This window comes from Trichechus manatus, unplaced genomic scaffold (assembly GCF_000243295.1).
Source record: "Trichechus manatus latirostris isolate Lorelei unplaced genomic scaffold, TriManLat1.0 scaffold00192, whole genome shotgun sequence".
NCBI classification, from domain to species: domain Eukaryota; kingdom Metazoa; phylum Chordata; class Mammalia; order Sirenia; family Trichechidae; genus Trichechus; species Trichechus manatus.
Window position 1 is genome coordinate 2,166,266 of NW_004444128.1, and position 12,363 is coordinate 2,178,628.

Sequence of the window (12,363 nt, forward strand, 5' to 3'; positions counted from 1 at the left end):
TTCTGTTTTGTCACATGGGGTCGCTATGAATTGAAATTGACTCCATGGCGCCTAGCAACAACAATATAACTATTACTATCATATTAAACTTACAAAAAAACATGGAATCTGTTTCTTTCCACTGGTGTTCACGTTTTGATTGTTAATATACTAATAGGTGAAAAAATATTTTTTTCAGAGGTAGCCACTATAATTATGATGCAATCAATAGATTTTCTAATTTTTTACTTCAGTTGGAAAAGAAATGTTCAGAGAATATTGCAGGCTAAATTCTCTTTTGCAATCAAGCATTACAAATTGCAATAAATCAGAAGTCTTTCCCTTTTATATCATTGTGGAAAGGAAATAAAGCTAAAATTTATTCAGCACTTAACTCTCTATTGGGAACTCACTAAGAACTGTAAGTGCATTTACCTGACTTAATTCTCATAACCTTACAAATAATTATTAACACCACTTTCCAGATGAGGAAACAGGCTTAGAGAGATTCAGGGCTTCCCAAGTTCAGATATCCCATAAGGAGAGGAACAAGATTTGAACCTGGACTGAGAATGAGCCCTTAGCCTCTGCTCGATTTCTGGAAAACAGAAGTAAAGCCAGCAGCCATCTATGTGTTTTGATAGCTACTGCCCAGAGACAGTTTCCTAGGGACCCTGGTACCTATCCTGACACACTTGCTCACATTTCTCTTCAAAGACACGGGAAGACTGATGTCCTTGGCTGCGGGCTTGTTCTTACTCACATTGGGATGGCCAGATATTAACGGTTTATGTGAGGGCCTTAGTGATAAATTCCCAATATTCAACAACTTTCTTTCCTCTTTGCTCCTGGCAGCTGTGGTAGGATTCCCTGGCTGAGCTAGACAACCAAGATGATGTTGAAGGAAGTCATCTACAAGTTATTCTTAGTGGTTTACCAGATGTCGACATTCCATTGTACAGTCACACCCAGCACTAGGGCTCCCTTGCTTCAGCTGGACCAGAAGCCAAGCAGGAACAGGTTCCTGAAGGTTGTGACACAGGCGATGGGCAACAAAACGAACATCTGACTACTGGCTGGAGCTTCTTCCCTAAACGATCACTGCTCTCCAGCCCTGGTGACCTGAGAGAGAGCTAACAACTCCATTTTGTCTCTCCATGAAGGCGAACGTTTTAACTTGCAAAAATTAAACACAGCACTAAAGAAGTATTCACATAATAATAAGGTTCTTTGTCAAGCTTTCTTTAAATACCAAACTCCCTCTGAGAAATAAAAATATTAATCAAGTAACAAAAAATTCCACGGCCCCACAATTTTCAGGAATACATCTGTTCTATAATATGGACTATATGGCCTCAGTCAATCAGTTTATTCTTGCACAGTACTAATTAGTTCCCCATATGTCTGTTTTTTGAAGGGTGTTATGCTGGTGCTACATCCGGAAGCAGAAAGAAGAAAATGGAATTGGCTTTATACAGGCCACATATGGCATGCATGTGAAACATCTTCTGATGTTCCATTGTGGATCGCTTCCTGGATCTAGCTGTCAAGGTCAAGCAAAATTAATCATCCCATGAATATTTACCTTTTCTTCCACTAGTTCCATAAGCTATGGCAAAAAATGAAGAGAACACAACAATCAACTCCAAATGCTTGGTAGAATTATGGATTTCCATCCTAGGTTCTTTCCTTTCTCACCACAATTTACCTGATGATTCTAGTTTATCACACTGATACTCAGTGATACCAACTAGGCATAGCTCCCTCTGTGAGGGAACTAACGTTTAAAGCACACCTACTCTATGTCTCAACATTGTGCTAGGTGTTTTACACATAGCATGTTATTTAAAACTTTCAACAATCTCATCCAGTAGATACTATTAGAGCCATTTTATAGATGAAAAAACAGGCCCAGAGGGGCTGAACATTTTGCTAGTAATTCAAAACCCAGGTCTAACAGAAACCAATACTTCTGCTCCTTCCCAAACTGGCTTTGTCCTTCCAGAACATCCGTTTTACTTGAAGAAGACTTAAGGGGAAAACATGATTTTGCTAAGAAACTACCACCGCACCGCCAGGGCTCCGTGGATAGATTATTAGAATATGAAATTAGCATGCATTTTTAAGATAAAATACCAGAAAAGTCTTACCTGCAGGGTCTTTTACATACTCATCTCCAGACCTACAAAGGTATTTCAAGGGAACCTATTGCCATCAAGTCGGTTCCGACTCATAGCGACCCTATAGGACAAAGTAGAACTGCCCCATAGGGTTTCCAAGCAGCGGCTGGTCGATTCGAACTGCCGACCTTTTGGTTAGCAGCCAAAAAAGCTTGTGAATCACTTTTCCCTTGAAATATCTTTGTAGGTTTGAATCCAGCTAATAATCTGGTCTTCCTTCATAATGGCATTGTTTAAATATCTATACGCTCTGGAGTCAGGGCACTGCTGATAGGCTGACTCAGTTAAACAAAAACCTATTTTACTCTCTTTAGAAGCTAGTTGGGGCTTTGATGATAATTCCAGTATGGTTCTTAAGGCTCTCACCGTCACTTCAACTGGTTTATAAAGCTGTTCCTTCCAACCCCATACTCTGCTCTCCTGGGGGAGTTACAGTTAAATCATTTTTCTCTACCCGGTTGCAATTCCAGATACACTTCCACGTCCCTTAAAGCTTGGTGCTGAGCTGCGCTGCCTCTCAATGCAGCTCTGACCTCCACAATGCAGCCTTCATGGACTGAGGACGCCATGGCTACAACAGACCAGCTGAGTACAGGCAGCAGATGCCCCCCTCGCTCCATTACTGCCTTTGTTTTTAATCTCTGGCTCCCAGTGGATATTATGTATCCTATTTCCCTTTCCAGCTGGTGCTGAGGTGTAACAACTTGTCACCTGAGATACAACTCATTAAAATTACATAGCATGGGTAATGGTGAGCTCGGTGCAAGTCAGGACAACAGGCAATTAGCCTTAACTTACAGGGCAGTCTTTAGGCTCTCTGGGCTCCCTGTCTCCACCTCCCTCCTCTCTGCTTCTTAGCACACGGGGGGTTCTTTGTCATTTTTCTGTCCTCATTAACTCAGCCACCAAGTTACTCCAGTGTTGGGTTAACAGGGTGGGGGCAGGAGGTTGCGCCCATCCACAATAAACACCAATTCTCCAGTGGCTGGTGGAAGTGGAGAGGACATTGAGCTGCCTCTGCACAGTTTCCATGAATAGAGAACTGAACAAACTTGGGTAACACCAGAATCTAGAGGAAGTAAGTTCTTAAAAGGAGTAGAACCTTACAATTCCCCACCAGCAAGCACCCGGCATAATTTGCATCAGATGCTGAGACCCGGCTTTTTTTCAAGCGCCACCCCCACCCCCAACTCTTGCTGGTTTTCTCTTAGGGCATCCCCTGCAGAGGGCTTAACATCTGATGTAACATACAGGTATAAACCAATGGTGATGTTGATTCTGGGATAAGAACATCACAGACATGGGATATTGGAGTAGTTGACAGCATGGGCTTTGGAGTTGGGCTACCCTGGGTCTGAATTCTGACTGTGCCTATGGGATCCTGGGCAAGTTACTTAAACCTTTTCGGTCTCAGTTTTCTTATCTGTGAAATAGAAATAATACTACATGCCTTACATGGTTGTTTTACAAATTAAATGGCATATGCATGTAAAGTGTTCAAGGTAGTATGTATTCAGAAAATGGCGGCCTTGTTACTATGCGCTCCTAACTAGTAAATTCTTAGATTCAAACAGTTTATTAGATGCTAAAGGCAAATCATGACTTCAGAGCCCTGGCCAGTTTCCCGGGTTACCTTGTGGGTCTCCATTCCTGGCAATCCACAGTCTGAGAGCCCTTTTCCCATCTCTTGAGACATCAAATCCAGGTAACTTCGCCCAGCACTAATTTTAATCAGTGACTTGTCCCACATGTGACTAGTAGGTTATCTTCCCATATTTCTAGTGAACCTATACCCACCCTCTACTGAGGTTAATGGGTTTGGCTTTGGACATGGGTAGGTTTAGTATTCAGTCTTCTGAAAAGCAAATAAGAAGGCCTTTCCTAGTGGCTGCTTCTCTGAAGAGGTCAGTAATCATCCCTAAAGCCAGAAGTGGGTCCAGCTCTTAAGGAAACTCTGAAATTTCCCAGAACCTTTGAGAAATGAGAAAAGGAGCTATTTGCCACCCCAGTCACAGAGCAATTCAGCAATGAAAACTGCGAATATTTTATATGTTTTAAATGCATTTTACTATTCTGAGGGTACTAAAAATACTATTCAGAAATTGTCTAGTGCCCCCATGAATTCTGGCTGATCGTTATGTAGAAATGTATGCAGACAGGGAAGCAACTAGCACACATTTACTCCTCAGGACTTTCTACCTCTCAGGCTCTGGGCTGGTGTTCTCACTCACACTACCTGATTTAATCTTTGCAACGGGTCTCTGAGGTCAGAATTACAATCCTCAATTTACAAACAAGAAAAGTGGAACTCAGAGGTGATGTGCTTACCAATGTCACAAAGCTACTTCTAAGTGTCAGAACTGGTTGATTAGACCCAAGTCTGTCTACAAACGCAGTGCTAGTTCTATCGTTATTAGCTGCTATTGAGTTGGCCCCCAACCACACTGTAAATAATGATGTATATCCTTTCTGACCTCCATTATATAAATTTAATTCAAAATGAAAAACATGAGGGAGACATAAATAGAAAATAAAAGATTAAAATTTAAAAGCTAATCATATGAGTTAACTATATATCAAGCTCCCCCACATCCCATGTCTGAGAAGCTCGTCCCTACGGACATTTTTACATTCTGTCATTCTTCGGCAGATATTCTGAAAAAGGCCGGAACTCAGCTATATCCTCATGAGAAAGGTTGCCAAAGGGATGCAGCTATTTCCACAATGAATTTGACCACTGAACATACTGCTCAGTTTAGAAAAATGTGTGGAGCAATTTACAGCAACTGGACATTCTGGACATTATGTAAATTGCACAAGGGAGGGACTCTGTCTGCTTTGCTCTTTCTTGGTGCCTAACATAAGGACTGGTCCCGAACAGGTGCTCAACAAACACTTACTGAGTGAATGAATGAATGAATGAATGGTATTAACAGAGAGTCTGAACCAGAAAAGAGTTTTTATAAGATTAAATCATCATCTGCCCAATCTTAGAATGAAGCGTGGAACAGATACAGTGCATTTCAGAGGTGATTTGAACAAACAAAACAAAGGAATCTTTCCCTTAAAAGTTTAGCAAATATAGGTTTTCTGAAATTTGGTCTATCCTAGACAGCCTCCTAAAATCATTCACTGAGAAGTCTTTATCCTTGTGACAGAAAATCTGTGAAATACTGGCACATGCTATGAGGGATAGTTTACGACAAGAGCACAGATTTTGGCCAGAAATGCTTGAACTGAAATCCTGACTAGTAAATGACTTATTAACTGTACAATGTTGGGAAAGCCGCTTAGCTTCTTTAAGCATCAGCTTCCTTACTTGTAAAATGGGAATATTAACACTTACTTGTGTTACTTTAAGAATTAGGAAAGACCAGCGGGGGCAGGTACAGTTCTGGCACAAAGCAGGCTCAATAAATGTGAACACATGTGAATTTCCTGCTCTTTCCTTCCCTACACCTGTATGTCCAAACCATAGAGGAAGTGGTGAGCATGTACTTGTTTTTTAAATGTTCTTATTCTCCTTTTCAAAGACTTTTTAAAAGCACGTGAGTTGGAGGATCTCTAAGTTTCCTATTCATTTCTTTCTGAATGTCAGATCTAAGAACTTAAATTCTATTACATAACAGAAAAATAAGGAAGCCGGGGGCTACGACAAAAAAATCATTGCAATTAGACAGGCAATAGAATAAAAAAAAGGCTGCAGCTTTCTATTCCTCTAGAGGTGGTTAAAGAGATACAATCAAAGAGGAGGCGGCTCTTGCTTCTGAAGTTACTGCTGTTTTAGGGGCTGTATCAGGGACATCTGTTGGCTTTTTAACAATGGAAACCAGAGGAGGTCAAGCGAGAGTACAGGAGACTATGGATTACAAGACAGCCACATCTGTTTGGTATTCTCCCATATGAAAAAACTCAACTTCTGAAATAGCACGAGTCTCCTAGTTAAATATGAATTTAGGAACAGATGAAAGCTTTTCTTTCCTCCATGTTTCAATGACAGAGATCAACAGCTGTTTATATGCTTTAATACCTAACTAAGGGTGAAGCCCTCACATCTGTCAGTATTTTCCGGTTCTGTTTCCTTGGATCACAGTGGGAAGGAGATGAAATTAGAACCCAGCTCAGTTCCCAGGAAGCAACACAGAAATATGCCTAGGATTCAAGCTGTAATTCTAAGCAGAACTCCCCACTTTTTATCCACCCAGGGTCTGCTGTTTGCAGAGAATTCTTTTACTTTATCTTGACAGACATCTTGATCATTTCCATGATAATGACTCACGACAGCACAGAGATCAAAAAGAAGAAAGGTAGGCTGGATTCGGGGGAGAAAGAAGAGGAGGAAACAAATTGTACCAGAGAAAGTGGCTCCTACAGACAGGTTCTTTCAAAAGACAGCAACTGTAACATCCAAGTGCAAATAACAGGTGGGAGGATGCTGACGAACCCTCATAGTAATGGTGGTGATTTTAACTGATCCTCAATATTTCTCCTTGGAAAAGTAAAACAGAGAAAAGTAAACCTTATGCAGGCAAGATACAGGAAATACCCAGGAATGTTGACAAAGAGATTCAGAGACATTTGTTTAATTTTGCTTTGATCACCAGCTCCATACACATGTTGGGGCTTTATAAAGATTTTTTTCCCATCCATCTATCCAACCATCCATACACCCCTCCATCCAACAACTTATAAGGCACCAGGACTGGACTTTGTGCTGGGGTATTCAGATAAATAAGACATATTCCATAACTTAAAGGACCTTACATTCAAATTGGTGAAAGCCTTCACAGAGGACATGGTATCTGAGCTGGACCTCAAAGAACGCATGAGAATTCACTAGACACAAAAGATGGGGGAGACGTGATTCCAGAAGGAGAGAACAACATGGATAAAAGCAGAGAGGTAAGAAATAGATTGTTTCCGGGGGAATGAAAAGTGTTCGGGTGGTTACAATAAACAGGGGAGTGGTGAGCAGTAAGACTGGAGAAGGCTGGTTGTGAATGGCTTACAACAGTGTTTCAAATTGGGGGTGCTTGCTAAAGTGAAGATTCTTAGGTTTCCCCTAAGAGATTTTGATTTAATGGGTAAGGGGGAGGACCCATGAATTTGCATTTTGAACAGAATCCTCAAGGAATTCTGGTATAAACGAAAGTTTAACAAGTCTAACATACAGCTTAACATTTCCCCAAAGATGCTCATAGTATTCCATTACAAAAGGTTCCAAGGTCAAATTAAGAAAACTAAAGTATTCCTCTATTAGAGATTCATAACGCCCATTAACATATTAAAAATCCTTCAGTAAAGGAATCAATTTCACTCAACATTTCTCAAACTTATTTGACTGTGGAGAGAAAAATTCAGGGTAAACCAATTAAGGGCTCTCAGAACAATGGTGTGTACTATGGAGCACAGATTGGCAAGAGTTGAAACAGAGGATTCTGATCAGGTGAGCTTGTCCCCCAAGCATACTGAATGGCTATGGAGATGTCCAGAAAAGAAAACAGTCAGTTTCTCTGGGGGATATGGAGGCATCCACCGATTTCCTCCAAGCAAAGTCTAATACCACCTATGATGTCCTATTTTCCATGCAGACCACCAGAAGCTTCTTCTCTCTCAAATAGCACGCCAGGGTTCTGCAATGTTATTTCTCGTCATCTCCTCTATGGGGTAACCACAGCTGCCAGAGGGAGCAGAAGTGCCCAGAGTTCAAAGCATCCAGAAGCAGAAACAGAAGGGGAAGAATGAAGAGGAGGTATTGTTGCCCACATTTATTTATCTTTATTGCTATCATATGTTCTGCACAGAGCATTGGCAGTTGCTTGTATTGTTCCTGGAAAAGAAATATTCCTTCCAGCTCCAAAAGAAGTTTCTGCAGTCAATGAAAGTGCAAATGGGCATAAATCTAAGAAATTCCCACCCCTCTAAGGTATGTAATATATGGCTAGCGGAGCTTCTGTAACCTGCCTTCTTCCTCCTATATAAGTGATCCAAGAGCATTTGTAGTAGCACAGACCCCACCTCCTTCCTGTTAACAAGGGACAGGAGAGACAGAAAGAGCGTGAGGGAAATAGACAAGTCAAGGCAACACAAGGATTCTGGGCAAATTGGTTTGCGTGCTGAATATTTCAAGATGTACGTATTGCCTCAATCAATTTATACACTTTGTTTCTGGCATAAACTTAGTTACTTCCATATGCCCCATCTCATTTTCCATATGCCACATGGGGGGACACACACCCCATCTAGAGGTGATTTTAACAGTGTGTTTCAAATACATTTTTGTACCTCAACTATCCAGGAGCTTTTTAATAATACTTTCCAATATAGCACGAGTACTTATTCAGTCATTCCACAAATATCTCCTGAGTGCCTACCAGGGCTTCAAACCGGTTCGTTGCAGTTTGAACCCCTGCTGTAAATTGGCATTTCCACCCCAGATATACTGAATCGGAATCTACATTTTATCAAGATCTCCCGATGATTCTCAGGTATAATAAATTTTGAGAACTGCTGCTCTATTAGTGAGGAGACCTGGTGGCACAGTGGTTAAAGTGCTTGGCTGCTAACCAAAAGGTCAGCAGTTCGAACCCACCAGCTGCTCCATGGGAGAAAAATATGGCAGTTTGCTTCTGTAAAGATTTACAGCCTTGGATACCCTATGGAGCATTCTACTCTGTCCTAAGGGTCACCATAAGTTGAAATCAACTCCATGGCAGTGAGTTTGGTTTGGGTTTGGCTCTACTAGCAGTTCTCGGAATTGGTCCCTACCATGATCTCGAGGAACATCTAGCTCGATTGGCATAACATAGTTTATAAAGAAAATGTTCTACATTCTACCTTGGTGAGTAGCATCTGGGGTCTTAAAAGCCTGTGAGCAGCCACTAAGATACTCCACTGGTCTCACCCCTTTGGGAGCAAGGGAGAATGAAGAAAATAAGATACAAGGGAAAGATTAGTCCAAAGGACTAATGGACCACAACTACCACGGCCTCCACCAGACTGAGTCCAGTACAACTAGATGGTGCCCGGCTACCACCACTGACCGCTCTGACAGGGATCACAACAGAGGGTCCCGGACAAAGCTGGAGAAAAATATAGAACAGAATTCTAACTCACAAAAGAAGACCAGAGTTACTGGCCTGACAGAGACTGGAGAAACCCCAAGGGTATGGCCCCCAGACACCCTTTTAGCTCAATAATCAAGTCACTCCCGAGGTTCACCCTTCAGCCAAAGATTAGATAGCCCCATAAAACAAAACAAGACTCATGGAGTACAACAGCCCAGGGACAAGGACTAGAAGGCAGGAGGGGACAGGAAAGCTGGTAATAGGGAACCCAAGGTTGAGAAGGGAGAGTGTTGACTTGTCATGGAGTTGTTAACCAATGTCATAAAACAGTATGTGTACGAATTGTTTAATGAGAAACTATTTGTTCTGTAAACTTCATCTAAAGTACAGTTAAAAAAAAACAATTGGTCCCTAACCTGCATCATTAGCATCACCCGGAAACTTGTTAGAAACGCAAATTCTCAGCAGGAGTTCAAACCAGAAGGAACCAGTTAGAAGCCCGGGTACCTATACATGCTCCAGAGCACTGTGCTAGGCACTAGAGATACAACAGTGGAAGCAGGCGACTGCCTGCTTCTACTGAGCCTACCAGTACCAGTCACCATCAAGTCAATTCTGACTCATGATGACCCCATGTGTATCAGAGTAGAACTGTGCTCCATAGGGTTTTCACTGGCTGATGTTTCAAAGTAGATCCCCAGACCTTTCTTCTGAGGTGCCTCTGGATGGACTTGACCCCCCAACCTTTTGGTTAGCAGTAGAGCATGTTAACAGAAGCACCACCCAGTGACTCCCTCTGTTGAGGCTAAGGCACCAAAAAATGAATTCTAAATCCAGCTAGTTGGTGTGTAGGAAAGCCAGTGATCAGCTGCACAAAGAAATATAAGAGGTACAAAAGGTTTGGTCCTTCCCCTTGAAGAGTTTTACAGTTTATAGCACAAAGCAAACAAAATTCTTTGCATTTCAAGAGTCTCAGTGGATCCAGTAGCTATGTGAGGGTCCAGAGTTAACGGTACAGTCAGTAGTTAATAACCAATGATCAGGAGAGGGAAGAACAGAATGCTAAGATCTTTATTCTCCCAGAATGCCAACCTCCTGCTCATTTGGCCCCCAAACAAATCCATGGATTCTTACACAGGGAGCTCTGAATCCAAAGAGATGAGTACCAATAACCACACCAGAGTCAACTTTACCTAGTCAACAAGGAGCCTTGGTTCAAATCTACCCATTGGCTCCACAGGAGATATACTTGGCAATCTGCTCCCATAAAGATTACAGCCTAGAAAACCCTATGGGGCAGTTCTACTCTGTCACATGGGGACATTATAAGTCAGAATCGACTCGATGGCACCTAACAAATAACAAGTCAATTAGCCAAAGAATAAAAATGTTACCAGGATAACTGGGAAGTATAGGAGTCTAGACCTAAGGAATCCAACCAGATCAAACCTAATATTTCACCAAGTCAGTGTTCCCCAGAGTGGGGTGTATACCACTGGGGTCCAAAATGTTAAGCGGGTCACAGGTGATCTTTTTTGCATTTCAGTGAGGTACTTAGCTATGGAAAAATACACTGAAGGTACGCAGGTGACAGAATTTAGGAAAACATTGGTCTGGGTGCTATCCAGCATTCAAAGGCGATCCTCGAAGAAGCCTCTGCAAACTTTCCAAGCCCCGATGAGGTGCAACAAAACAACTAACGAAGCTGGTCATGGACTTACCTACGCATGTAGGAAATATGTCCTCATTGTTGATCTGGACCTCGATCCAATCCATAAGAAGGTTCATGTACTGAGGAGCAGGCAGTGCAGTCGGCTTCTTGTACTTGAGGTCGTCTTGCCACCGATACTCATATTTGGGCCCCCCTGACATCACAGGGCAGGTCCGCTCGGTACAGAACTCACAGATGGTGCCGTAGATGAGGTTGATCCGATTAAAGAAGTCCACCACATGTACAGCCACCCAGTCATTCTGGTCTTCCCCGCTAGGCAGCTGCACTGCCGCCTTCAGGTCCACACCCGAGTTGAGGGATGCCTGGGCCCGTTTGTGGAGCTCAAACCTTTGTGTGCCAGGTTCAAATTTCCTCTTGGGCCGAAAGGTCTTGTCCTTGTTGAACACCTGCTTCAGGGCTATGGACATGGTCTTCTCCTTCTCTTCCTTTCTTCTGCAGGAAGCAAAAAGGCACTTGGAGCTTTGCAGTGAGAGATCACAGCCCAGCAGGCTTTTCCACTGCCAGCCCTCAGGCCCCAGTCTTGCGGCCTGCAGCTTTTAATTTCTTCTAAACGTTCACTTCCATCTTTCTCTTGAATGATTTCCAGGGGAAACTCATGTTCCTTCCTAAAGGCAGAAGAGAAAAGGGAACTTGTGAGTGCACAGTTTGCATTTAAAAAATGGCAAAGGTTTAGACCTGAGTTCCACCTGTGTTTCTGGCTGCCTATTTCTAACAGGTATATGGACATGGAGATTAAGCTACACTGTACTAGTGATGCAAACCATTAAAGTAACCAAGGAAGAAAAGGTATCCAACTCTTTTTCTTCATGGTCTTTGTCAAATCTCTACTTGCTCTTCCCTGCATGATCGTAGACTCAATGGACCTCTCCGTGATGTTAAAGACACCCATGTCAGTCAATGACCCATCCCTGTCTCATCTACACTCCTTCTTAGATCATCTTCTCCCCCTGCTCCCACCACCATTACCACTGCCTCTCTTGAGTAAGTGTAGGGTCACTACCCCCATCTTCCTGGATACAGCTGATTGGAGCAGGGATGGCTATCACACCAGCTGGCTAAGAAGAAGATCTCTCCTGGGAATTTAAAATCAGGATCCAGCCTTTTTTGGGCATTGACCCTGAGAAGTAATGGAAACCAGGCCTAGTTAAGCCCTGTTTGGATCATGTGTAGTGGAGTTGAGAAATCTGGTGGGGAGTGGGAGAAGAAAAGGAACAACGAGGAGGAGGAGAAAGAAGAGAAGGAGGAGGAGGCCACAAACATACAGAGAAACAAACGTAAGAGCCCAAGTGGCCACAGGGAGATCAAAACAACAGAAAAAGACAGAGGGTGAAAAGGGGAGAGTGGTTCTAGGAACTGGTTCCAGTTCTTCACGAAGCCTAGCTGTGTTTCCTGTCCGTGGGATCCA

The 12,363-nt window shown here is 42.6% G+C and overlaps 1 protein-coding gene across 1 annotated transcript in view; it reads right to left on the reverse strand.

The window, feature by feature from the left end:
- The window catches only part of MOB3B (MOB kinase activator 3B), a 104,089-nt gene extending 92,724 nt beyond the window's left edge, over positions 1–11,365 (reverse strand). Inside the window, exon 1 of the mRNA XM_004387753.1 lies at positions 10,948–11,365. Within this exon, the coding sequence (XP_004387810.1) occupies positions 10,948–11,365 (418 nt within the window). The remainder of the gene's footprint in view (positions 1–10,947) is intronic.
- Between the last annotated feature and the right edge of the window lie 998 nt (positions 11,366–12,363).